The sequence below is a fragment of the Simochromis diagramma genome, unplaced genomic scaffold (genome assembly GCF_900408965.1).
Source record: "Simochromis diagramma unplaced genomic scaffold, fSimDia1.1 OVJJ01000602.1, whole genome shotgun sequence".
NCBI classification, from domain to species: domain Eukaryota; kingdom Metazoa; phylum Chordata; class Actinopteri; order Cichliformes; family Cichlidae; genus Simochromis; species Simochromis diagramma.
The window spans coordinates 172,378-198,778 of record NW_024387040.1 but is presented as its reverse complement, the minus strand read 5'-3'; the positions used below and the strand labels follow the sequence as shown (position 1 = coordinate 198,778).

Below are 26,401 nucleotides of genomic sequence, written 5' to 3'. Positions count from 1 at the left end.
GCATGTGGAAGACAGCCCTAGTCTAACTGCGCTCAAAGCCAAATTATCTCATGGACGGCTGAGCCCTTAAAGGTGTGATCATAAAAGTGAACCTACATTTGCATATTTGGTATTTATTTATAACATGTAAAAAGACAGCTTAAGGCTACTGGTTAAATCAGCTGGCATTTAAATTATTGTGCCCATGTTAACGCAGGTTTGCTGCTAACTATGGGCAGTTGTGAGAAATTTCCCAGATCTTTATTTGCGCTTAACAGTTTTTCCACCAGGCTGCTGCCTTCTTTCACACACAGAGACACAAAATCATTTCATCAGCATAGCCATGGTGCTCCAACAAGCAGCTTTAGGGAAGCACTAAGACTGTTAGCCATAGACTGTATAGAATAGATGGACATAGGCCTTTGGAATTCCAGCTATTCCAGCCATCGTGGTGTTTTGTAAAGATGTGTTGAACCTGACTGGAAACTACATTCTTCTATCTCAGCTAACTGTCAATCACAAGCTAACTGGGACAATCTCTTAGAAAATGAACATAATTCTCCACAGATCCACACAGAGCTCGCACTCTCCAGGTGTTTGACTGAGGTAATAAATGAAGTTAGCAGTAGAGTCATTTTCTCATAACCTTACTTATAAAAAAATCACCTTCATTTGGAATCCAGCACAGCTACCTTTCAGATGGCTACTTCCATCTTTTACATACAGTCTATGGCAGTTTCCTGGAGTTCAACTGTAAACTTCTTTGTGTTTCCTGGAAACTCCCAACAAAATTTACTACGATCACACAGGAGAAGTCTCGATCATTCCAGGCAAAGAAAAAAACAGTTTTTGCTAAGGTGGAAAAAACCCTTATGCACCATTTTCAGAAGGCTCTGATGAAATTCACAGTTTTCACATTTATTTTCATCACTTCCAAACAGAATCTCGAGGCGCTCCTCAGCTCGCTCAGCCTCATGATGAGCCTGCTCAAATCAATCACATTGCTAATTTCAGAGAGGGGACTCGCTTTAAACAGCGTCTTTATGAAGACAAGCAATTAAAGGCATGAAATATGGAGACAGACTCAGCCTCACGTCTCAGCACAGCCCTTTGCAAAGCAGCCTGGGAGCCACAGTGTTAGCAGCTAAGTAGCATTCCAGCTGCTTCTCCACCTTCTCAGCTTGAAATTCGATTGAAATCCACTGAGCTTTCGCATCTAAAATCAAAGGGAAGCCTTCACACAAGCAGCATAACCTTTGCGCTAATCCACCATGATGAGGCTTTGAGACAGGAACACAAAGAAAGGAAAAAGGATTTGGATTTGGGTGATTCACAGAGGAATTTATTCGAAGCGGTTCTAAAGATGGGAAAAGAGTTATAATTACAATATTCATAGTGAGGCATGGGTGTGTGACCTCGCTGTGTTTTCATTCCATCGCTTATCACCAGTTCTTGAGAAAATCAACACAAACATAAAGTGACAAAGTTTCTCTTTCATTCTTGCACAGAGGAAATTAAGGCTAACCAGAAAGCCTGACAATCCCGGGGAATTTCGCCGATGATTCACCAAAACACTGCAGGGAATTCATCTGTTACAAGAAGGGCAAAAAGAGCAGTAAGAGTGAGCAAGGGGAGAAGAGAGGAACAAATGATGACTGCTAGGCAGAAAAAGACTGAAACAATTAATGTTTGAGAGGAAACGAAAGAAGGCAGAGAAACTGAGAAAACAAGGAAAAGAAACAGGAAGAGGCTATAAAAGAGAGGCGAGTGGATTTAGGGTTATTTTAAGGAAGAAACGTTTGTGAACAACAAATTAAATTGGATACGGTGAACAAAAAAAAGTGATCTAAAATGACACGATGACATGGAGAGAGACGTCGATAAGATTATGTGAGGATGGGGAAAGATAGACTCGGCTGTAGGAGAGAGGAATACGTAGAGACCAAAGGGACAAAGATAAGACAGGGAAGAGGAAAGAGACGGTCCGAGGTGATATGAGAAAAGAAGCGAGAGAGACAGTGACAGAAGGAGAGTGAGTTGGACGATTTGCAGATTCACTTGGACACTCTGGCGGGAGCTGTTCTCTCATTTCCACCTGCGCAACATCTGGCGCTGCTCTCCAGCTCCTACTGCTGTATGTATTACAGCAACCCACACACATAAACACACACAGCACCACAACTTCACGATTCTGGGGATCTCTTACTTCCACACGCAGCCGTGTGGTCCACAAACACAGTCTACACTTGAAAACTATTATTAGCATATATCTAATAAATTGTTATGTAATGGCTTTGTGACTATGACTTGTCTGAAATGGCTAATAAATCAAGTTACATCAGAAATGCTTTCTTACATAAGATACCTTTCATTACATAATTTTGCTCCAAATTGCATAAAAACTCAGATTAACAGCTGTTGAATCAGGCTTCCAAGTCAAATTTGGAAAGCAAAAGTTCATCCCTTGAAAAAACAGACCAAAGAAGTCGGCCGTTCATGCGAGACTGACTCCTTATCCCGACAGACCGACTTTTTATAAACCAAGGCGTGCATCCCTTTAAGAAGCAAAGGAGGAAAAAGAGGAAAAGGTGTCGAAAGAAATTCTAGCAAGAGAAAGTTTGAGCCAGATGCTGATCGTGCAGGGAGACAGCCGGGGTGCACGAGTGGACAAACAGGCGAATAAATGACGAGAAAATCTGAATCTGACAATGACTGATGATCACAAAGATTTTAAAAAAACCAAAAAGATTCATCCGCCAAGAAAGTGATCGTTTGCGGAGTTACACCACACTGGAAGGCGTGAGGGAGAGCAGCAGGAGAAGAAAGTATAAACAAGGAGAAGGAAATCTACTGCATGAGCAGAGGGACGACGGCAAACTAAGAACTAAAAGAAATGGGACTCATACCATGGACGCACCAACTGTTAAACCACGGATCTGTTTTTTAGCCCTTCAGCTAATTTTTTGAACATTTACCTCGGGCAAAATGGATGCGACACATCAGATAAATATCAGCCAGCATCGACGGGTAATTACCATCTTATATGCCGATATCGGTCAAAAAGGATCAATATCGGCAGATGCAAAACCGATATTTGTCTGCGATAACGATACATGCCTAATTTACAGTATAAACACTGACTGAAGAACTGCACTGTTCTTCAACATAAGGAAACAAAAATAGGGACTGTCCAGTTTGTGGTCAGCGGTCACACTCTAAATGCCACGTAGCAAATCCCTCTGAAGGACAGCTGGTTGACGGCCGCCTCTATCACATCCCTCCAACATCCTTCTACACGTCCTCCAACCACCGAGCAAGACAGCCACCACCTTCTCTCTCTACTCTGCTATTATCCTCAAAGTTATCGAGCACGTAAGGAGTTCTTATTCACAATATTTAAGGAAGACATCCTGAATCAAAACTGCATCGTCAGTTTTTCCATGTTGTAGCCTTGCATGCTATAACCCGTCCTACAATATTACTGAGAGCAGAGCACCTGTGACCCAGATAATCTAGTCTTTAGGGATCTTTTATTAAGGCTCTCACTGAGATTTTACCATGTTGATGACAGGCAGAGAAATTTGGTTCGTTGTGCCAATTTAAACATTTTTATTTCTTATCCTCACAGTTTCAAATATTTGAGACCCTTTGTGTGAGCGATTTTACCTCAGTCCTATGATGTTTTCTGTCACAGCTCCATTCATGCAAGACTGCTTAATTTTTTTCTGAGCAGCAGCCACACAGGGCCTTACACAGACTAATAACACGTCCAATTTTCCTTCATTTCCCAGTTTAGCTAACATCAGCTGCTTATAGCAGACCTTTAAGTGTTTCTTTTCTACTGCTTGCATCCATCTATATATTTAACTTTTCATTAAAAGCCTGTTCCATAATGCACATGTGTAAAAAAAACAAACAACCCAGTTACTTTGAGTCTTCATCCCATCAGGAAATAACCAATGCTGTCATTTGATAGTCCTGTTTCAGGTACCAGACGATGCTTGCCTTTTTCCTCTCATGGAAGAGAACCCCCTTGTTAAACCTTGTTAAACTAAGCTGGGCACAAACATCCAGAAGGGTGTGTAAAACATGACAAAACTAGAGTAAATCCTCGTAAAAATAAACAAAAAAAAGCCTTTTTAATCCACTATTTTCTATTAGCTACAAAGTATCTGAGTGAAATAGAGACTGAAGTACAGATAGAGTGAATAAGGAGGATTAAAAAGTGTGGACATTTTCACAAACACCCTTCAAAATGACCCTTTAAATTTTTGCACACCAAGAACCTGTCAACATTGTTAAAGACTCCGGACGGCTAAACCAATAAAAAATGATCTGGATGTGCAAGGCATGAGAAGAATCCATCTGTGTTTATGTAATTACAGCCCATAATCTGTCTGGTTTTTCTCTCAGACTTGATGGTTTCTGAGGACACATCAGATATGTCCATGCCTTCTATTTATCATTAATTTCTCCCAGCTCTCATCTAATTAAAGCTTTGGCCTGTCAGATTGACTTTTTTCGGGAAACGTTTCTCTTCGGCGATTGCCACTATTTCATTCAGAAAGAAAACATCTCATTAAGTGGAAATCTTTATGCTGTAAACACCAGTCTTTTTGAAGAGGCTGAAGCCAGATTTTATGCCTCAAACTCTTTAACCTTTGGCACCGGTGCAGTGTGGAAAGATAAAACATTGAGACATCTGTTGACTTTGGTACAGCAGAAGAATACTGGCAGCTTTCAGGACATTTACACACACTGAAGCAGCATGAGTGGCCTGAGGTGTTACCATTATGCTTGGCTGCCACCAGGAGCTGTTTTTGCATTCTGCTGAGTAGTTTGGCTCTTTGTAGTCGGGCAGCTGGCAGCGCAGCTCTTGGGGGTTGAGGTATGGATGAAGGGGTCCGCCGGGAGACATCATCAGCTTTGAGCAAGGGCATGTGTATATGTCTTTGGAGACTCATCCTGTGTTCTGATCTTCCCCTCTGACCCTGCATCAAAGCCGACACGCTGAGCGCCACAGGACCAGCCAAGGGCCACTGGCAAGAGCGCCAGTTTATATCCAATGCATGTAAGCACAACACCTAGACCTTTAAAAATGGCTCACACACATCCAGGCAAGATAATTATATGTGCATAGGCACTGAGATATACACAGATCCATGGATGCATTAAAAATATTATGATAAAAGGTCTTTTAATTTAATTGAATCTGGCCAATTATGCTGTTGTGACATCAATGGCTTTCCCACTTTGGGAGAGAGACCGCACTTGGACGAAACTGCCTTTAGGGCTTTCTGCCAGAAGGCTTTTCTAACACATGGTCAAAGCTGTGAAAGGGTCTATTTTAACCCAAACCTCGACCTTTTCCAAAAACCTGACCAAACCTGTGGTTGAAACCAAACAAATAATAAAAATTCAAAAAATAACAATAAGTCCACAAAGTCTGAAAATAAGAACTCGACATTTGCTTTTGGTTTGACAAGGGACAAGAAGCCCACTCTTAAAAGCCCTGTGTTTCGACCGTTCATTCACCACAGGCTCACCAACACTTGGACCCTGCTGTGAGCACTTCTCACTTTAGTATTTTTCCAGTCGTCTGCACCAAACAGCAGTCCTATGACATCACAAAAACACCACTGGTCAGGAACAACAGCCTTGAAGCGGCATTAATGTGTCGCAGTAACAACACTAACATGTAATATCAGATATCCCCCCCCCACCCACCCACCCACGCAGTGGCCGAAGTCAACAGTGCGCGAATTCAGGGCCAGGCAGCAGCATTCATCCATAGCGAGGGTATGAGGCAGTGAGTCCAGCCCATTTGCAGACAGTCAAGCCCCATTAACAAACTGAGAACAGCAGCCAACAGCTCTACCCTGTGTGTCCAACAGAAATCAGTAAAGTGATTTTCACACATTAGTCTTTACTGATTACTGTTAAGTGTTGCTGACAGATGGGTGAAGACAGCCAGGGCATGCATTTAGTGCTGGAGTGGCCCAGGCACATATGAAACTATTGAGAATAGGTTTGAGTAAGAATCTACACGTCTTAAGGGATTTTTTAAGTAACGATATGTTTCAGGTGTGAGTCTTAGAAGAAAATAATACCAAACAGAACTCAGAAGAGAATTGTGCTACTTAGCATATCAAAGCTTTACAATTATTGACTATCTATTGTCTTGGCTGCCTTTAAGACTGAGTTTAGTCACCTTTCTCACTCACTATGTGTTAACAGACCTCTCTGCATTGAATCATACTTGTTATTAATCTCTGTCTCTCTTCCACAGCATGGCTTTTGTCCTGTCTTTCTTCTCTCTCCCCAACCGGTCGCAGCAGATTGCCGCCCCTCCCTGAGCCTGGCTCTGCTGGAGGTTTCTTCCTGTTTAAAGGGAGTTTTTCCTTCCCACTGTCGCCAAAGTGCTTGCTCATATGATTGTTGAGTTTTCTGTGTATATATTATTGTAGGGTCTGCCTCAGAATATAAAGCACCTTGAGGCGACTGTTGTTGTGATTTGGTTCTGTAAAAATACAACTGAATTCAATTGAACTTTAAGAATCTGAAGTTGAACTCTTTCCCTGTTAAAGACAATATCTGACGACCTCCCCTGTACCTTCAATAGTGAGTTTTGACACCTGACTATAAATCAATAAAGACGTGATTTGATGACCATTAGAATATTAATGGTAGCGGCAAGGGTAAACAGAGGCCACCCCTTACAAACTTCTAATGCAAACCAAGTCCTTTTGTTCTATAAGCAGCCCTGAAATATCACAGAAACTGCTCAGTTCAGAAAAAAGCTTGAGGCTTACTCCTAGTAGACTTTTAGTGGGTAAAGAGTAAAAGTTAGGGCTAAAGGTGGGCTTCACTGTCAGCTAATTTAAATCACTAAAGTGGACTTCTCGATTGTGTTTGTGGTGTCGGTACCTTTTGGATCATTTTTAATGTATAATCTGACAAATAAAATGGTTTGTTGTTTGGGCGACTATTTTAACAGAAAAAGAAGTCTGTGGTTAAGTCTTTTGATGAAATAAATATTAAATATACAGTCTATGTACAGCTATAGTTAAACTATTCCTGATTTCTGGTCTGCACCATACACAGCACAAAAGACAGATTTAATGTAATTTTATTTATATAGTACCAAATCACAGCACGAGTCACCTCAAGCACTTTTTATTAGATCATATAGGAATCGAAAGATGAAGCTTCCAGGTCTGAAAGGTGCCTTAAATGCATGTCTTTTTAATAGCCACCAGGGGGCGATACTTGCAGTTGCAAAAAGACGTGCAGTCCTATGGAAGTCTAGGGGAAAACAACACTCTGACGTGATCTCTGCAAACACTTTCCAATGAGTTTGTGGGCTCAGTCACTCATTTTGGGTCGAACTGAGTAAAATCCTGAGTATATTTTTGTAAATTATGGTCATTTCAGGATAGCGTCATTAGCTAAAGCCTTGAGACTGACAAGAGGTTAGCCAGTGAATATGCCGTTTCACAGTTAGATCAAACATGGAGATGATGGAAATACTCATCCTGATGCTTCAACAAAGGACTTTGCAAACCAGTGGGTGACATCACAATAGATACAGACATATTTTACATTGCATATGATCTGCACAGTCACTACTTGTCACTAACAGACTAGTTCTTAGTTGGTGGTAAAAGTGAAAACACTAACTGCCTTAAACAATGATAGGACACATCCACTGATTTAGAATGGCAAAGCACACACTGTAGAAATAATACAGCACTTCCAGAGAGAGCTAGCTATTGCATATACACAGGCGCACATTCATCAGTGGCCTTGATATCGAGCCTTCTCCCCTTCCATTACCTCCCACAGGTTACAGTACATAATGATCTCACTGGACAGACATCCCCAGGAACAAAGGCCCCATTTGAACCATATAATCACATTTTTCTACAGCCATCATCTTCCACATAATCCCTGAAAAACCATTTGGGTTTTTCTAAAGACCCATCCAAAACCATGACACGTAATGTCAGGCATACCGTCCCAGGACACGCACAAACACATACACACACAAACTCACACTTATCCACCAAGTATCTGATTTCTGTTCCCACTATCCCAAAGCTCCATCACCACTGTGCTGCATTCCATACAAGATGATAAAATGAAAACTGGATACACATCTATCTTTTGTCGTTTTGAGATTTTTTAAATACGTGTGGGTTTGCATGTGTGTGTGGGTGTGTGTGTGTCCCTAACCCTGAGGGTAGAAGGATAATTTGCTGTAATTGCTCTTCTGCTGGGGCTTTGCTAACAGATAGATATCCGAGGTATGGCCGTTGGACTGAGCAGTATCAGTATTTTCCATCAATGTACTGACAGCTGAGTGGTAGCAGTCTCAAAACTCAGCTCTCTGTGGAGACTCCAGATGTCCTCCAGGAGCTGGATATGTCATACCTGTGTGTCAGTAGGAGATTTTCTTCCATCCCTTCAAGCACAATTTGTCAGGATTAAGATGCGAACCCACTAGCACGGATGTAGGGTTCATTAAAACCACAAGGTTATGTGATTATCTGTGTTTCTCTCTGTAGTTCTTTTCAACAGCACTTTACGGTTCTACAAGTTAATGTATGTTAATTTAAAGGAAAGTATAGCCTACTATCAAGGTAAAGTGATATAGATTAGGGAAAAGAAGGTAATAGTTAGCCAAAAGACAAATTAGAAAAACCAATATGAGGCAACTCAGACTGCAATGCAGCCGAGCATAAAGCAGCAGAAGTTTACAGGTTATGCTGATGGCATGTTAACACGGCTGGTTTCATGTATAAATGTGCACCCTAAGCACTGTTCTGTAAAAGTCTTACTTGGTTGGTCACTCTAACATTTACGGATCTCTTTTAACAGCTCAGCATGACAGACTGGCTTTCATTTGAACTCAGACTAATCTGATGAAAGTCTTAAAGCCAGTTCTTTATGGAAAATAAATACTAACCAGATGTTTTTCTGCACACAGGACAAAGTCTGAAAAAGTCCATCAACAATGCAACATCACCGGATTCAAAACATATTGTTTGTGTCGGTGTAGTCTCTGGAGGTGCACGGTAGCATCTCCAAAATCACCAAATGCTTTTCTTTTCCCCTGTTCATTTTCTTCCATAATTTCATATCCATCACAAATAAACAATATATAAAGACAAGGTCTGTGGCAGATTAAGGGAACTAATGATTGTAATCAGAGGTTTCACAAAATTATTGCTTCCAGCTGTTTCCAGAAGTCTTTCTCCTTACTTTATTACACACCTGCAGAATACTTCCATTGATATTTCCAAATCAAAGGAGTGTTTACGCAAGAGACACAAAACCGTCCATCCATCCATCCATCCATCCATCCATCCATCCTCTTCCACTTATCCAATTCAGGTTCACAGGAATCCTGGAGCTTATCCCAGCTCCCATAGTTCAAGAAGTGGAGTACACCATGAACAGGTCACCAGCCTGTCGCAGTGACACAAAACTATAGCTAAATTTCTTACAATAAATTCCCCCTAAAGTTGAGACCAGACCGATCAGGACCAAACAGCTTACTAACAGTACTCTATTTCAGACATGTGAGCTCCCACACAGAGTTAAAGGTTATACGTTTTGTTTTGTTTTGTGTCTGATATCTTTACTAAAGTTTCCTTCCTTAATTACATACAGGTCGTAATATCTCATATTGTCTAAGCAATTATTGAAATACAACCACCAATTTAACAAAACCCAATGCAGTTTAAGCACGGTAACCTGTTCACTTACCATAGCTCACTTCTTCAGCCTTATCTGAATGAAACATTACACACATCCCCTACCTAAAAGGGTTGTGTACCTTAAACTGCTTGTACTTCTATTGCCATCTGCTCAGTGTAGCAAGATGTTGATGCAGCTAAATCGTGCTTAAGTCACCCTGACACCAACTGGAACTTAGTACTACAACTACATCTACACTACAAATACCATGAATGAGCACATTTGTTAGCAAGTTAGCAAAAAAGTATGTGGTGGTGGACAAATAACAACCAGGCAAAAGGACATTAAACAGTGAATCTCTCGTGTTTCTGAATAATCCCAGTTCATAAAATCAAATAGAACATATAATAACACAAACTGCTACATGGTGTAGTGGTGGTTAGCACTGTTGCATGCCAGCAGGAAGGTCCTGGGTTCAAATCCACCATCTGCCCGGGGCTTTTCTGTGTGGAGTTTGCATATTCTCTCTGCATCCTTGATAAGTGGGGTTAGGTTGATTGGTGATTCTAATAATAGGTGTGAATGGTTGTCTGTCTCTATGTGCTCGCCTTCTTGCTCTATGGGACCCTGAGTTGGATGAGCGGATGGAGAACAGAGTGCTATAGTCTCACATATTTATACATCTGGAAAGTGTCACATCACAGTTTTGCAGTCAAAACCTTTAAGAATCACTTTTTAAAAATCGGGATATTATTTCAGCTTACGCTGACCATTACGGATTGGAATCATGATTGAATTTATGAGAACAAGGCGAGGTTTGCGAGCATTGCTTAGAGATAATCAGATACGCCACATTTAAAAAAAGACTGCTTGCAAATTCCAGGGAAAACTGCAATTTGCTAAAGCTCTTGCATATAAAGAAAACTTGGACTGAAAATATGACGTTTTTAAAGCTAAGGAAAAGGGACCTCACAGGATTTACAAGACAAATATGTGTGTGTGTGCGTGTGTGTGTTTGTGTGTAACAAAGAAGCCTTGGGAGTTCATGCACACACATTCACCCCTTACAACCACATCTATAATCTTGAAACAGCATTGGTGTCAATTTGAATACTTGAAATGGCTACAAACAATTGCCAAAATTAATGGCCAGTTACAGTTTCCCCTAAAGTCTGTAAAAACAAGTGTTCTTCTCACTGGACACCAATTCAGGCCAATGAGCTGTCAGCAAAAGACAGTGTAACATCTTTTTTACATTTATAAGGAAATTCCATCAAATCAGGACAGAAATGAGCTGGAAAATAAACCCCGCCGATTTCCCCCCCACTTTATAGGATGTTAATAAAAAATGTAATTCTATACTAAAGCAGCTGTCACAACAGCCTCTGGTCAGGCTAATGGCGGCCTACACTTCAGTTCAACTGTGATCAGCGGTCTTCACACAAGGTTACGTCCTGTGGCTGGAGGAGCCGGATGCCTCGCTGGAAGTAGGACGCACAAACTGAAGTCGCCTTAACTTTGACATCCACCAGTTCAACCACGTTTAACGTGAGGTTTATAACAGTAAGCCGCAATGCATGCAAGGCAGGCCTTTCAAAAACAAGAATTTTCTCCCTTTATTTTGGATTAATAAAGTCATTTCATTTCGACACAAACATGAGAACAAACTCAACCAAACATCGCTGGTTGAGATTGCAACAATCCTGCACTGGGATGATTTATCCTGCAGTACATGGCACCCAAAAAGATGCTCCATTTAAAGCTGGTCTGATTTTAAGGACTGGCTATCCTTTGGTTGTCATTAGATACAGGGGGAAACATTTCACTGGCCAGGAGAGAGGGCGTTTTTTTAAGTCCGTGACTGCGTCCTGAAAAAATATGAGACTGCTGCAAATCTATCAGCGAATTTTGAAAATAAAAACGTCTCTGGCTGTTGCCTGGTCGCAAAATGAGATCCCCAAACAGAGAACGACAGGTGGACCAGTAATAGTTTTCAAAGACACCATTAAAGTCAATATTTATTGGGAAAATCAGCGACCCCAAGCAAACGGAGGCCATGATCGTTAAAAAAAAAAAAAAAAAAAAAACAGAGAAAAGGGAAAAAGAAGGAAAGAAACCTCTGATCTTGTTCCTTTTTTCTGCAATGCTCTTTGTCCTTGATGCTCGGCTCCTCTTTGGTTTTGGCTCTTCCTCTTTGGTTTATATGAATGATGATAGCTACCTATGGTCTTCCTCTTGGGTTGTGACCACAGACCCTCTCAGAAATTGCTCCCTCTGCTGCTTTATTAAATTGGCCACCACTCGGTGTTAAGTGAATATTCCATAAACAGAGACGAACTCCTGCGGTTTTTGATGGGCCCATTTTCAGCAAAACAAACCATTTCAGTGGCTTTGAATTATTACCAGGCCCCATTTTATTTAGATTGTGTCTATAAGGGACGGCGGCTGTCAAGAGTCCCCCCTTTTATTGGCTTTCTGAGGTCTGCGTGTATAGACTGTGTGTAGTCTGCACAGTCGTCATCTTCAGGTTGCTGTGTGTTCCTGCTCGTACGTGTCTGCCTATATTTATGTGTGTGTGCCTTTGTAGACGTGCAGCAGCACAGGCAGCAAAAAAGCCTGCTATAGTGATCTGCCGTTAAAATCTGCTTTTGGGCAGCAGGTGTGCATGCGTGTGAGTGTGTGTGCATTTAAGTGTGTGTGTGTCTGGTCCCAGATTTAGAGGAGGAAGCCGGTGTCAGAGCTGAGAGATGGATCCCTCCTCAGGGATCCGATAAATAAGGAAAAAATATCTTTGAAAAAGGGAAACACAGCTGTTTCCAAAGGAGAAGGCAAAATATCGGTGGCTTTGCATTCCACAGCCACAAGGTAGAAGGCCAGCTCGCCCCGTGATGATGTTTGGGACTCTATTTTCACTCCCCACGTGAACACCTCCCTTTTTTTTTCTTCCTCTCCACACATCTTCTCTTCCATTATGTCGCTCCCTCCTCACCTCTCTCACTCTCTTCCCTCCACTCTGTCTGTTATAAAGACAGTCGGACCGCAGTGTGATTCCCATTGGAAGGTCCACGGTGACCACAATGCATTTCAGCAGCTTAGAGGCAGAGCACATGATCCACTGATAAATCAGTCTGGGCCGGCTTCAATACTCCCCCCCGGGCCGACTTACATGTAAGACCTACTGCTTGTTTTACACACAGGCATGGCTCCAAAAACAGCGACGGTAACAGGATACCTGGATATTCAAAAAGCAGGTGGGCCTTGAGGAAAATCGGTAGAAAAATAATCAAGGTTTCTAATAATAGGTCTGTCGACAGTGTCAGCAGAGCGCTGCAGAATGACCTCCACTTTATCTGAGCTCGCAGAGAACGTTTAGAAACTCACATCGAAACAGTCTTTTATCATTTCAGTGAAGCTCGCCGGGAACTTCCTTTAACACACATGGATAAATGTGCAACACACTGCTACAAACACGAGAGTGATCAATGCTGTCACCGCAAACAGCTGTAGAAAAAAAGACATAAGTGAAAACTGAAGAGAGCGAAATGTTACAGGAATAATCAACACCGCAGTGATCAAAGAAGGAAATTAGCATACTCGATTATGCTCTTTTTTTCATTTTAATTACAGATTACATACTAATCACGTGTTTTCATCTCGCTGTTGGAATAAATGATTTTAGAAGCAAAATCATTAGCAGGGTGTGCACGCACACAGAGAGTGGAAAACCACCCAAAATTAGTCCACATGGAAGGATGTTTCGTGGCCTAAACGAATCATTAAAGCACTGGGTGGAAGTGCAATACCTCAAAAGGAAACCACACGCCTCAGAAATCTGATTAAAGTGCAGTGCAGTGTAATAGCTCGCGCTGTCACTGACTGCTCAGTGTGCAAAGATTGTGCCGAACAGTTGCTTCTAATGTTTCAGCGTTTTCAGGACTTCAGAGAGAAAGCTTATGGCTTCAAACAGGAAATCAATTGCATGTTAGTAACATTTTTAAAAAAAAAGTTACTTAAATATTTATTACATTTTTTAACAAGCTTTTGCCTTCATTCTTAAGGTGGTTTTGAGTGTTTTGAAAACCCAAATAAAAAGTATTATTAGTATTATTATACAGCGCAGTTGTGTAGTATAACTGTCGCCCTCACTCATATCTATTGTCTGAAGTTTGGAGGAAACATGGTGCCATTTTTAATAAAAGTGTCCAGACTGAGGAAAGTTCTGCACTCTCGACTTGTACGGGCAGGAGCAGAAACGCCACATATGCTACAGTGTTTAAAATATGTGAAATAAGACAGCGAGTCACAAAGTCTGACTATCTGAATGACTGTCAACGCTTTCCCCAGCTTCCCACTGGCCACTTTAAATTATCTCATAATTTCACAGTGGTGCACGAATCCAACATTTACTGCAGTTACGGGAGTTATCTAAAGGTTCATATCCTTCATGTTCCTAGAGATATCTCTGTAGCACAACACTAAGCTGAGACGTCCTGCCTCTATGCAGCTGGTTTTTCTTTTATTTGGATGTGAAATACAGATAACAGGGAGAGAGGAATGCGTCATCAAAGACATGGGCTGGACACACGTCACGTAACCTGGATGAAGGGAGGTTGGAGCATATTATTCGCAAAAAAACAAAAAACAAATAAGCAAACAAAAACAAAACAAATGGGAGACTTCCTCTTCCAAAAGGATTCATACTGGACATTTAAACATTGAGATAAGGTCTCCAGGAGACTGGCGGCTCAGATATGTGCAAAGTGTCAGTACAGGGGGAAGCACTGGGCAGAGTTTCCCTTGCACATCCTTAGTGATAAGATCCTTTAATCCAAACTGCCTCGTGGCAAGAGGAATGGATACATTTTTCTATGAGTGGCCTCACTTAGGATTTAAACCTCTGGCCTAATCGATTTGGTGGCACATATGTAATGCCTTATAAATTTGTAGCGTTTAGGATTTAAAGACATCATTTTACTTTTTTCTTTTCTAAAATGTTTTTGTAACTGATTGTAGAAAAAGATTAAACCCATCTTTCTTTGCTGTTTTTTTCTTCTTCCTCACCTGACCCACCGTTGTCATTCTCGTTCTGTAGAGATGCCTCGATTAAGAAATTTTAGATTTAAATCAAAAATGTTGTGCACAGCATATCGAGAGCACTTATTGCTTACCTTCCTCCTTTGCACTCTTTTTTTTCTCATCTTATTCTTCCTCCCCGCCCCAATTCATCTCTCCTGTCTCTGACTGTTTTCCTGTCAGTATCGTGTTTAGAAAGTCAGCCCGTGGGTCAGCCTAGGGCTCGTAAATTTGTCAGCAGCGGCGCTGCAGAAAGGGGAGGCTACTTGCTCAGAAGGGTCAAGAGCACCGGTGGTCATATGGGGCCTTTTTCTCACTGCGGACTCGTGGTTGTTGTTTCAGGCACGTCCTCTTTAGAGAGACACCCAGCCTGGGAACATGCGACGGGCAGCAGTGTGTGATGAAGACATCTTGTGTGATGAAGTTCGAGTTCCAAGTTGTCTAAAGGGTACATTCAAATACTCTCTGTTTACCAGAGCAGACACTCACGGTGAAAGTGCGAGTCTGTATTTGTGTATTTGTAAAGACTTGCGTTGCTACATTCATGTCGCGACCCCTGACCCTAACCCTGAAGAAAGGACTCCACCCCGACACACTCATCGTTGTTGAGAGATCTTACGTTTCTAAATGTTCACACACAAACATATGCACATACACAAGAAAATAAACCTATTTTCTAATGTTTTTAACAGGGATATAGGTGCTCCGTGCTATAAATAGAAACACATAAAAGCTGGTAGGAAGACTTCTTCGATTACGGAGGACTTTACCAGTCCTCTTTAAGTCCATTAAAGTACTGCACTCTATTCTGAAATAAAAAAAACAGAAAACAAGAGACCAAGAGCATCAGCAAAACACCAAAAAGGTGCTAAACTTCTTGTTAACGTGTCCATTGTAAGAACAAGATCTAAAGAGACTGGTGTTAATGGAAAACCATCATGAAGAAACCACAGCTTCCTACACGCCAACAGCAAAACCTAGAGGTAGCCTCAAAGATTGATGCTATTTTTTCTTTAGATGTCTGAACAAATCAGCATCAAGATAAAAGAAGAAAATAATTATAATTGTTATTTATTTTGTTTGATTTATTTATAGTCTTCTTTTGCATGTCACAAATGTCCAAATAAAGTCCATTCAGTGACTTTTCACATATTTTTGACTGGACTAAACTGGTTTGGGCTGGAAATAATGCCAGTGTGTCTTAAAATCTTACTTGCACTGACAAATCTTTTTTGTCCTCATTTTTAAAATATCAGTGAAAAGCAATTTATTGTGGAATAAATAAGCAATAATGAATGCATTTACGCACTCCTTATAATGGTGCTAGCCTGCAAGCAGCCTGTGGGTCTCCCTTTCTTCTTTTTGTTCCTTTCCTTGTTCCCATTTTTTTTAATTGACCGGAGATACATCCTTGCTTCCCAGTGGAGTCACAGAAGAATGTGACACCAGGAACGTTTACCGTCACCATTTACACCATTCCCGTCAGCCAAGAATGAGTCTCTCTGACGGGGTAAATGATGCCATCATTATGATAATGATGGAGATTACTGGGCACAAAAGGACATGCTGAGTTGAGATTTCAGCAGGAAAAAACCAACCAGCCAGTTCTTACTACACACAAGTGTAGATGTGAACTATATTGGTGAGGGCCTGATTTAAGGAGGGAACATTGACTAATTTGATAGAATTAAATGTTTTTACATTATTTTTGAGCTGAAGGTGCAGCTGTGGTCTTTGTCTTTGGATGCCATTTCTTCCCCTTCTACTTTTATTTTATTTTATTTGTAGCTACAAACTTGGGGAAATTGGAGAAATGCATAAATCAAAACAAAGTGAAACGTGTTCTTGCATCTTCACCTCTTTCCTTTGTCCGTCTCTTTCATGTTCACACTCTTCAGACATACAAACTCAGCCTTACACAAGCACAAAACCCTGATTCCTGGTTAATGATCTCCTCCTTGTAGACACTTAAACATGACACAAAGCCTGACAGTTTTAAAGCCCCCCTCGGGAGAGTGACGCAGGAGTTAAAAAATGTGCACAAAAAAAAAGGCAGGAGGCAATGAAAGTGATTGTGTTTTTTCTCCGGGGTTTTAAATACAACGTTCTTCTCGCATCGCAAACCCCATGAGATACCACGAAACAGTTAAAAAGTGACAAGCAAAGACAGATAGACGTGGAGAGGAATCGCAGATGTGAGAGATGCGAGCGGAGCTTGGCGTCACTTTCTTTTAAGCACAGCAGAGCAAACAGAACAAATTCCTCCATGCCTGCACGCAGAGGTGATAAATGGGAGCAGCGAGTCCCAATCAGATGTTCCGCCGGGGTTATCGGCTCATTTCGATAGATTGTTACCGGCAGGGAGTGCGCTGCACCTCACCTCCTTATCTCGTCACACTCCATCATCCCACGCCTCTATTGCTCCGAAGTGGAATGCCCAGTGAAGACATGAAAATGGATGGGAGGCAGAGGGTAAAGGAGGAACATGGGAAGAGGTGTAAGGGAGCCCCAAATCTCAGCTGCCATCTCTTCAAGCCTGAGAGTCATGCCGTGAGAGGGAGCGATATTATCGAGGGGTGGATGAGTGTGTGTGAGATTGTGTGTGTACATCCTCTTACCGAGCACAATACAGTCAGGAGACGCACTCATCAGCACTGTAATGTGCACAAATGTTCTCCTAGGACGTTCAACAGAGTTGTCCTGTAACACTCCATCTTTTTATGACAGCCTTCTTTTTTTTTATGAAGCCTGACTGGAAAAGACATAATCTCGTTAACCAGACATGTTTCCCCCATCAACCCTGTTTGTTTCTTGAGGCAGCTGTGTGTTTTGCCAGAGCGCTCAACAACCAACTCAATCCAAACATGAGAAAAAGGAAGCGCGCTGAAACCCTGAAACTCAATAAGCAGAATTATTTGTATATCTTGGGCCATTCTTGAACATCATCGCAAGTTCAAGTGAATTTGTTGTGGCAGTGAAATATCTGATACTGTAAACAGATGAAAACAAACACAGAGGTTTGTACTATGTAATTTTTCTCACCGTTGAAGGAAGGCCTTCACTGCCAAGTTTATGTTTCAGAAAAGAGCTTTTATTCCACTCTAGCATATCTTGAATTCCTCGCTTAACTTCTGGCTAATACTGTTTACGGGGTTCTCAAAGTTGAAGAAAAGTGATGGGTGGTCCTCTGTTCTGGTCCCTTTGGCTTTGCAGGAAGTGTTTCAAGACAATTTAGTGAAAATTTTCCAATTTTCCACAGTCCGTGCCTTAAACAATCGACTCTTTGATCGAAGCCAGCTAATTATTTGATCATGCTGGAGCTCTGGGACACGTACTGCTGCAGAGGAAGTGGCTTACCTGGGCTTAGGCACTGAGAAACGCAGCCAGGCATCATAAGACAAGGAAAACAGGCATTTAATAAGGGCACTTCATTTGAGAATAAGCCCAGGGCTGTCTGAACCCGGCTAATCTCCCCAAAACCCACTTCTTAAAGCTTTCTGCCTTGTTTGCCTTTAAAGTGTGGGAGGTAGGTGAACGCTTGGCTGTTTGCTTAGTGACAGCTCAGGTATAGCCATGCAATGAGGTGTGCAGAGACTGAAAGGACAGGGAAAAAGAGAAAATAAGGGTAGAAGCGATGACAGACAGGTGGGAGAAAGCATAAAACAATTTCATTACATTCGAGCTTCGAGGGAAAGATGTGCAGTTTCGCTTTCTGGACACCGTGAAAAATGCCAAGTTTAAATGCAACCAAGATTAAATCAAGATGTCATGTTTGTTTGTTTGTTTTCAGACCTCCTCCAGAGAGTGTTAGAGATGCAGTCTACCAAAAGCTGCATGTGTTTTTTCCAAGATGAAGATCTGATGTGTACTTTTTTCTAAGTTCTGCTACACCGATGAGCAGTCTGTGCATCGAAATAGCCACTCTCCACACTACATATAAAAAAATCGATCTGAACCCTGATAAAAATATAAGTTGGACAATTTATTACTCAGATTTTAAGATTAAATCCCATCCCTCCTTCAAGGTTATGGGCACCTCTCATCTTTGATTGTGGGTTTTCTAGATGAGCTGTTGTTTCAACTAGAATGAACAGACTGCACTATTAAGCCTGCTTATTCGCAATTACATCTTGTATAGAATGGATCGGTGAGCATAAATGTGTCAAAGGTAAGTGTAGATACAAACAAGAAGTATTAAGGGCAGATTATTAAAACGTGGTTTCAACTGCACTTTAGCCAGCCGGTGAAAAATCTTCCCCCGAGACGCACACGTAATCCTCTGTGCTCCCAGATCTAACCACAAAAATCTGATTTGTGATCTGCTTGACGAAGCAGCCCGTGACTAAATGTAAATGAATCTTATCTGGATGCTTTGTATCCTGAGAAAACAAGAGCAACTTGAGCCTTAGAAGAAAAAGTAGCTCCGAGGACAGGTTTCATCTCACCTCCAAAGCATCAGAGGGTATTTAGAACTCGAAAAAGTCAAACAAGGTTCAAAATCCCTGTGGGGGTTTTCCAGGATTATTATGGGACCTTCCCCTCTGTGCCTCCCAGCAGACAAACAGAAGCCCTGCAGAGCTATGCCAAGCTTTAGAGAGACCTCCGCACCTGCCTGCCTGCTTGTCTGTCGGCCACAAACACATCACAGTTAAATGCAGATGACACAGGAACAACATTTGTCGTTCCTGCTCGGCGACCCATGAAACCAAAGGCGTTTCTGTGCATCTCTCATTCACCATAACCACCAGGAAACAGCCTAACCGCTAAAAATCAAACCTGATAGGAATAGCAAATTTTCCCCTGCTGACTATTATAACCGTCACTGCGGCTTTGGGTATTTGCTCAGCAATATGTCACCGCTCATTAATTGAGTGAGCAATGACCTCTTGTATTTGTTTTCCACTGGAATGCAGCTTTACCAATACTGGTCACTTACTCCACAATATACTACCTTGTGAGAGATTTACCGAGGAGTCCAGTAGGTCATATTTTTTTTCCCCCACTAAATATTAATAGTTCTAATAGTTCACTGCAAATGTGAATGTGGAAAACATAGCTTTGTACACTAAAGGATGAACACTCTTTATAGTTCTTGCCGGTAAAGGATTAGAAGCACTTGCTTTCACACGTGAAACAAGTGCTTCTAACAACCCCCGACTCCTGTTGTTCAGAGCGACCGTCACCTGTGGACCTCTCTGTGCATCAGGACGTGTCCAGAGCTGCAGAGTGTCGCACAGGGTGAGTCACGCGGCACACAGTGTCGCTTCACTCCACCCCAGTGGAAAAGCAGAACGTCCACAAGGCAAACAGTGATGAACGCGCTCCTCTAGGAATGAAGATGAAAAAGCAGCTGGAAAATGTGCTTCTGCTTCCTCCCCCCCAATTTAAAGTTTTCCACATCTTTTTTTCTTCTTCTTTTTTTCAGTGGGTCATTCTGAACAAGTGATGAAGGCATGGGAGAATGGACGACCAAACACAAAGTGTACATGAATCACGCAGAGGTGGGGGTGTGAGGAGGCATATGGTTTGCAGAGAGCGTATTTGAGACCGAATGTAACGCTGGGGCTCTTAAATCTGTCTGTGCCCCCGGGAGAATACACTCTGAGAATGAGACATCTATCTGTGCTGCTGCCACGGTTGGCTGTGAAAGCCATCAGCTCAGACCCAAGTTTAAATCACTGTCATTGTTTTGTTTGCTACGGGGCGCTTTCACCTCTGTGATTCGTACATCTGCACACATGGCTGGTTTCAAAACAGGTGAATCCACTTTGAAAACCATGTGACCCGTGTAAACCACATGTCATCTTCTTTAATTTGACCGATGATCTTGCTACAGTGTGTTTCACTTAACAATATTTGTCAGATGAAGGAGCTCGGCTGAACCCGAGTCTGTTAATCTGTCATTTTCAAATCCTTTCAGACAGATTGTTTGACTTCTCCGCTTTTCTTTCTCTCATTAATCTTGATTCCAATTTGTAGTTTTACTCAGGCCACACATGATATCCAGATTTCTGGGGCTACTTTTGAAATACACACACAAAAGGACCACCCAGAAGTGTTTCTTTCTACTATAGTTTTCTAAAAGAGAATCCACCACACAAATGGCTCCAATCGCCCAAAAAACACCCAAAAAAGACACATTAAAAACTAATCGGACGGCGACGACACACGGTAGTCGTGCAAGGCCTTATTTGCAAAGCAGATGGAAAGCCTTGGCCTGTCCAACATTAATTACAATCACATTCAGGGAGGAAGCCATCCCTCCTCCAGGGCGGTTAGGACTCTGTGTACGGCTGGAGGAGATGGCAACCTAATCCCCTGGTCACCGCAGAAATCTGAGGGAATCGTCAAAGGATGGACAGGACATGATTAATCAAAGTGGAGAGCCAGATGTGCAACAACACGGGCGTATAAACCGAACACTCGCACAGCAAAGGAACACCAAAGCCACAGACGCACAAACACCATCGCATTCCCCCCACAGAAGCCAACAAGAGGGGCTCCGATATATGAGACCAAAACGACGGCCTCCTCCTGTCTGAATATCTGGTTTTCATCACTACAAAATTGCAACACCAATCCTCAGAGGTACAATAAGTAGAGAATAGTGCTCTACTTCAGTCACTCCAACCTAATTCACTTCTTCATTTGCGGTATTGAGTGACTGTTAAATGGTTTAGAAAGGTGAGGGGTAAAAAATATTTACAGGAATATTTGTTTTAAGAAAAGTTTGAGTGAGGGGGGGGAAGCCATAAGACTACATTCTTCTGCAGTGATATGTTCCCACTGCTCTCCTAGCCAGATCATGACAATGCACCGAGTCCCCCCCCCAAAAAAAGAAGACAATCAATCTGGATTTAAGCCTCCTTCTCCACCAGCGCCTGACTCTGGCAGCGCGTCTGTTTATCTTGAGGCGCTCTGTTTAGAGTCTCCCAGTAAACACTACAGCTCCTAATGGAAGGAAGGGCTTTGAGCTTTTATGTCCTAAACCCGTTATGATTAAAGTGTTCCTCTTTATCATCACTCGAGCTAATTAAAGACAAAGCTGCTTGGGAAACACAAACAACGCGACGCGATTTACGCACAGTAACCGCAACTCGCTGTAACGGAGGTCAACGGCAAGAATAGCCATATATATATATATATATATATATATATATATATATATATATATGTATGTGTGTGTGTGTGTGTGTGTGTGTGTGTGTGTGTGTGTGTGTAGTTACACGCCAGCGGTGGTGGTTGATGGTTTGCTGAGAATACGAGGTTTATTTTTCCCGAGAAGACATAAATCATGGCGTAGATTGCACAGCAAGACTTGACCACAGAATATTCGGTCCTATAAATGAGCTGAGGAGGGCGAATTTACGCGGAGGGAGAGGACGTGTAACAATAAATTACTCAGAAACAATACGAACCTCGTCAGTTTTTCCTCAAACCGCACAGTAGATGAGTTTGTTATTTGCTCTCCCTGTGGTTTGCACAATGGGTTCGTTCATTATCCGGCGATAAAAGTGCGTAACTGTGTGTCTGCTTTGTGTGTCGCGCTGTGTTGAGAGCTGTAACCCCAAAGTTTAAAGTAGATGAGATAAAAAGAGCCAAGTTATGACCCTTTATTTTATATTTTACTTTTTTAGCATTAAATTCCGATAAAGTTTTGTTATTTTGTCTAATTATCCTCCGGTCTGCCCAGGCACAAGTTTCACTTGCTTGTATAAAACACCTGTTCGGTCTCATATAAAATAGACCCAACACAATCACAATTACGCACAGAGAAGAAAAAAAATCACAGATGAAAAAGTTCTGTTTTGTTTCAATAACTTACCTAAATTAACGAAGCTCATCACCATGTCTGCATCATTTAGAAAGGCAGTTTCTTGATATGTAGCCAGGGGAGGGCTCAGGGTCGTCCGCATGGCCTGATATCGCTCCAACCTGCTTTCCACTTGGCTCTTCTCCTCGCTGGATATAGTGTTGTATAAGTCCAGCATGAAAAGCGGAGCGGAGTTGTACTTTCCGTTTGACAAATGTGGTCTCGGTCTGTGGGGCAGCCCCAGGATGGACAGGATCTCCTTCTGCATCTCCCTCTTCTCATGCGTCCTCAGCCGCCGGTGGGTGAAACCTGCCTGAACCTCGTTATTTCCATCCAGTGAATAATTACTCCCCGCGACTGTGAACATGCAGTAATAAGCGCTCCACCACAATCCGACCAAGGCAAGCCAGCGGATGGTCATGGTGTTGTCCCGCAGTGGCTCTCCGGAGTCCCAAGAGTGGCTGGCTTGGAGCTTCAGTCGCCTATCCGAAAGTAAAAATGCGCGTAATGGTAACCAAAGTCCGTCAGAGCGCGTTGTGATCTGTGGCAACCAAAGATCAAAAGCAAAGAAAGAATCGTGTATCAAGCCATTTAAAAGACTCGCCAAAGCAAAATGCGCATAATAGTATCGGCCCAGCTTTCATTTCTGATCGCCGTAGCGCGCTTGGCTCCTTCAGGATAAAGTGCACCATGTGAAACTTAATTCTGAGCGCTCCAGTAAGTCGGTCAACAGACACCGTCTGATGTCACATTTACCAGAAGAAGAAGAACAACTCCTCTGACAGAAGCCATGTTACTTACAGCGGATATATCTACTCGCCTGGATTTATGGCTTTTCCAAAGCTGCGCACTGGGTCCTTAAACTGTTCGAAGCGCTCTCAGCGACAGTCACCTACTCCCACAGGCGGAGTGTCAGAGTCTAACAGGGATCAGCAGGTTGCAGTCCATAATATGCGTGCGCACGGACGTGTTCAGCGCTTTAACCGCCCACTCTGTGCGCTCTCAGCCAGAGGTGGAGCTCTTTTTAGGCTGCAAACACGACCTAACATCGTATTTCCAGATTTTATTTACAGCCTGTTTGTTTTAATAAAGCTGTCAGGTTTGTGAAGCACGAGATGCGCTCGTTATTTTACACTTTCCGTGTCAGGACTTGAGGGAAACTCTGCTTCTGCGTCATACTTCTACGTGTAATAAATAAGACTGCTGGGGTCGATCTCACACTTCTGATCGGAGCACACCATACTCTAAAATGATCTGTTTTTAACGAGGTTTGAAGAGTTGCGATGCGGGAGCTTGAATCAGTAAATGTGCTAAAGCAGGGGTCACACATTTACACGTTGTCCTGTTGAGGCACGACCCCTGACGATGGAGTCTGAAACAGCAAGTAAAGCGCTCACAGCAGCTACAAGCGAGAAGAGCCCGCACCTTCCTGTTACCGCCGCTGGAAATAACGCGAACAAATTGCGCAATGGGTAATTTGGCCGAGATGACCCTTGGAAAACAAAGTCCTGACGTAAGAATTTTAACTTTTTTTCTTTTGCTTCTTTGTACAGTCTGCGGTCGTACATTCATTTCAAACTAAAACAATAAAGTAAATATTTAGTTCCCAGTCTCAGCTTCGAGTGGGTTTACAGCAAAATAGAAGTATCTGCGTGGCAGACACGGGATTTTTAAACAGCACAGAGTCCAGAGTTAAAGGGTTCAGAAATATTTGCATGAATAAACACAGATTTAATGAACATCTGAATATTTAACACTGGCTGTGCAAACCCACACACTTCCCCTCAGCTGGATCTAAATGGACTGGTTCTCATATCGCGCTTTTCTACTCTGAGCACTCTTCTCCTCGCTCACTTACCTCATTCACCCATTCACAATCTATGCTCTTTCTTTCAAAGGGCTTTTTATCTAACATTCACAGGCATTCAAACATGCTCCAGTTCTGTATTTACTTCACATGCATGGTCAGCTCCCTGCTCCTCATAGGACAGTAACTTAATGATATCTCTCACTCAGCTCTGTAGGCTCTTTTGTGAATGAAATGATGATGAAACAACAGCTGCCCACGGTCACAGCTAAGAGTTTGTTCTTAGAGGTGAACCTTTGCGATTTAACTCCCCTGAAATTCAAATCAAAATTCAAATCAAAAGTGTTCAAAGACAGAGTATTTGTCGTGATTTGAACGATATTGGTCACTAATTACTTAAAAGTATTTTTAAGTGCCATACTATACACAAATACACTCACCTGTTCTCTATTATTTAAGTTTTTGTAAATAATAGTAGATATGCTTCTTTTCTGGCACATTATTTCACTTCCTCACTTCAGATGACTCGATAAAGCAATTTTAATACTTTGCGAATTAAAGTCATACATTTAAACCCCATAAAATATAGTGCTTAACATTATACCTTAGCCACCTATGTCTCCTATATGTGTCACAAATGCACTGCAATGTGCTGCTGTAGTATTTAGTGCTTTTATAGTCTCTAATATTCCATTGAAAATAGCATGGACCTCGTGCATTTGGATGTACTAAAAAATAAAAAAATCTCACATGCTATTTTAGTGTACTAAATAATATGTTGCTGTGGTATTTCAGAACCGGCCTAACAGAACTCGGCTAAACATGCTCCAGAAACGGAAAAGGAATTCTCTAAAATTCCTCTTCTGTCTTTTCCTGCCCTCTCTCCATTCCCCCTAACCTGTGTTATGTCTTCCTGGTCCCTTCAGTCTGTGATGGACCGGGTGATAAGGTCCAAAGGTGTCCATATCGTTCTGAGTCTCTGCTACTGCTGCTGCCAGAGCTTATCTAATCTGTATGTGAAGAGTGAGATCCAGCATCAAAGCTACACATACCACCACCACCACACAAACAGACACATACACTCACACATCTACTGCTGGGGAGCTTCCAGACTAAATACCACACCATCAATCCCATACAGCTGAAAGAAAACCTAACATTGGGGAAGGGCGTGTTTTTCAAATGTCATTGTCTATTCGCTATATTCACTCTACACAGTTCTCCTGATTTGAAATAATTGAAGACATTTATCCCGCCTAATCAACATGAAAATAATCCAGAAAGACTTGTCAGACATAAAATTATGTGTTTTGAAACGCAAACTGATCCATCTCTGAAATAACAGAAGCAGGGCTAAAGATGCTGTGCTGCGCTGACGGAGAACCAGCTGTCCCGCGGACGTCATTTATCAGCTTTTTTCAGTTTTTCTTGGAATCCAAGATCCCATTTATTTGAGCTGGAGCTAAGTCCTGATTTATAACACAGGCTGTGGGTTAAGCCAAGTTTGAGCACACAGACACATAAAAGTAACCCTTTCACTGGGAACGATTTTGTGAATGGTGACTTTTTTCCCTTCCAGTTTTTTTTTTTAAAAGATGCTTTTTTGGCTTGAGTGCTAAACAGAGAAACAGGGAACGAGTCAGGATAAAAGCATGAAAGGAAAGGGTTCATTTATGAATCAACCGATGGCAACACCATGAAGTCCATGATTTAAAGTCTTTATGGACCATTAATTTTAGGCATGTGTCTCAATAAACAAACACTACCCTGCTCCCCAAAAACAATTCATAGCTCTTCTTGTCTTTCGCAGAGCTTTCATAGCAACCAGCATAACAAGCCGCACATGCACACATTTACTTTAAAATAATATGAAAAGATATCCCTTGACATGTTGTGTGTGTGTGTGTGAGGGTGTGTGTGCGCATTCCCCGAGGCAGCGCAGGTGATATGTGTGCATGCTGGGTGAATTGGAAGCAGAGGGAGGAGGAAACATTAAACAGAAGTTCTGTGTCCTGTCATCACACTGT

The 26,401-nt window shown here is 42.0% G+C and overlaps 2 protein-coding genes across 4 annotated transcripts in view; both read right to left on the bottom strand.

Moving 5' to 3' along the window:
- The window catches only part of bmp6 (bone morphogenetic protein 6), a 49,474-nt gene extending 24,740 nt beyond the window's left edge, over positions 1-24,734 (bottom strand). Inside the window, exons 1-2 of one of the 2 annotated variants that reach the window (XM_040044465.1) lie at positions 23,369-24,734; positions 22,580-23,108 (exon numbers count right to left, since the gene is read on the bottom strand). In XM_040044465.1, coding sequence (XP_039900399.1) covers positions 22,580-22,988 — 409 coding nt within the window. In that variant the 5' untranslated portion in view covers positions 22,989-23,108; positions 23,369-24,734. Of the gene's footprint in view, positions 1-22,579 lie in introns of both variants that reach the window. The other variant, XM_040044464.1, reaches the window with a different exon arrangement.
- zgc:101569 (uncharacterized protein LOC449822 homolog) overlaps positions 1-26,401 on the bottom strand; it is a 51,087-nt gene that overhangs the window by 3,646 nt on the left and 21,040 nt on the right. The window contains exon 8 of one of the 2 annotated variants that reach the window (XM_040044469.1): positions 25,300-25,384. The exons of the other annotated variant lie outside the window; for it this stretch is intronic. The gene's annotated coding sequence lies outside the window, so the exon portion shown is untranslated. Of the gene's footprint in view, positions 1-25,299; positions 25,385-26,401 lie in introns of those variants that run through there. 2 annotated transcript variants of the gene reach the window in all.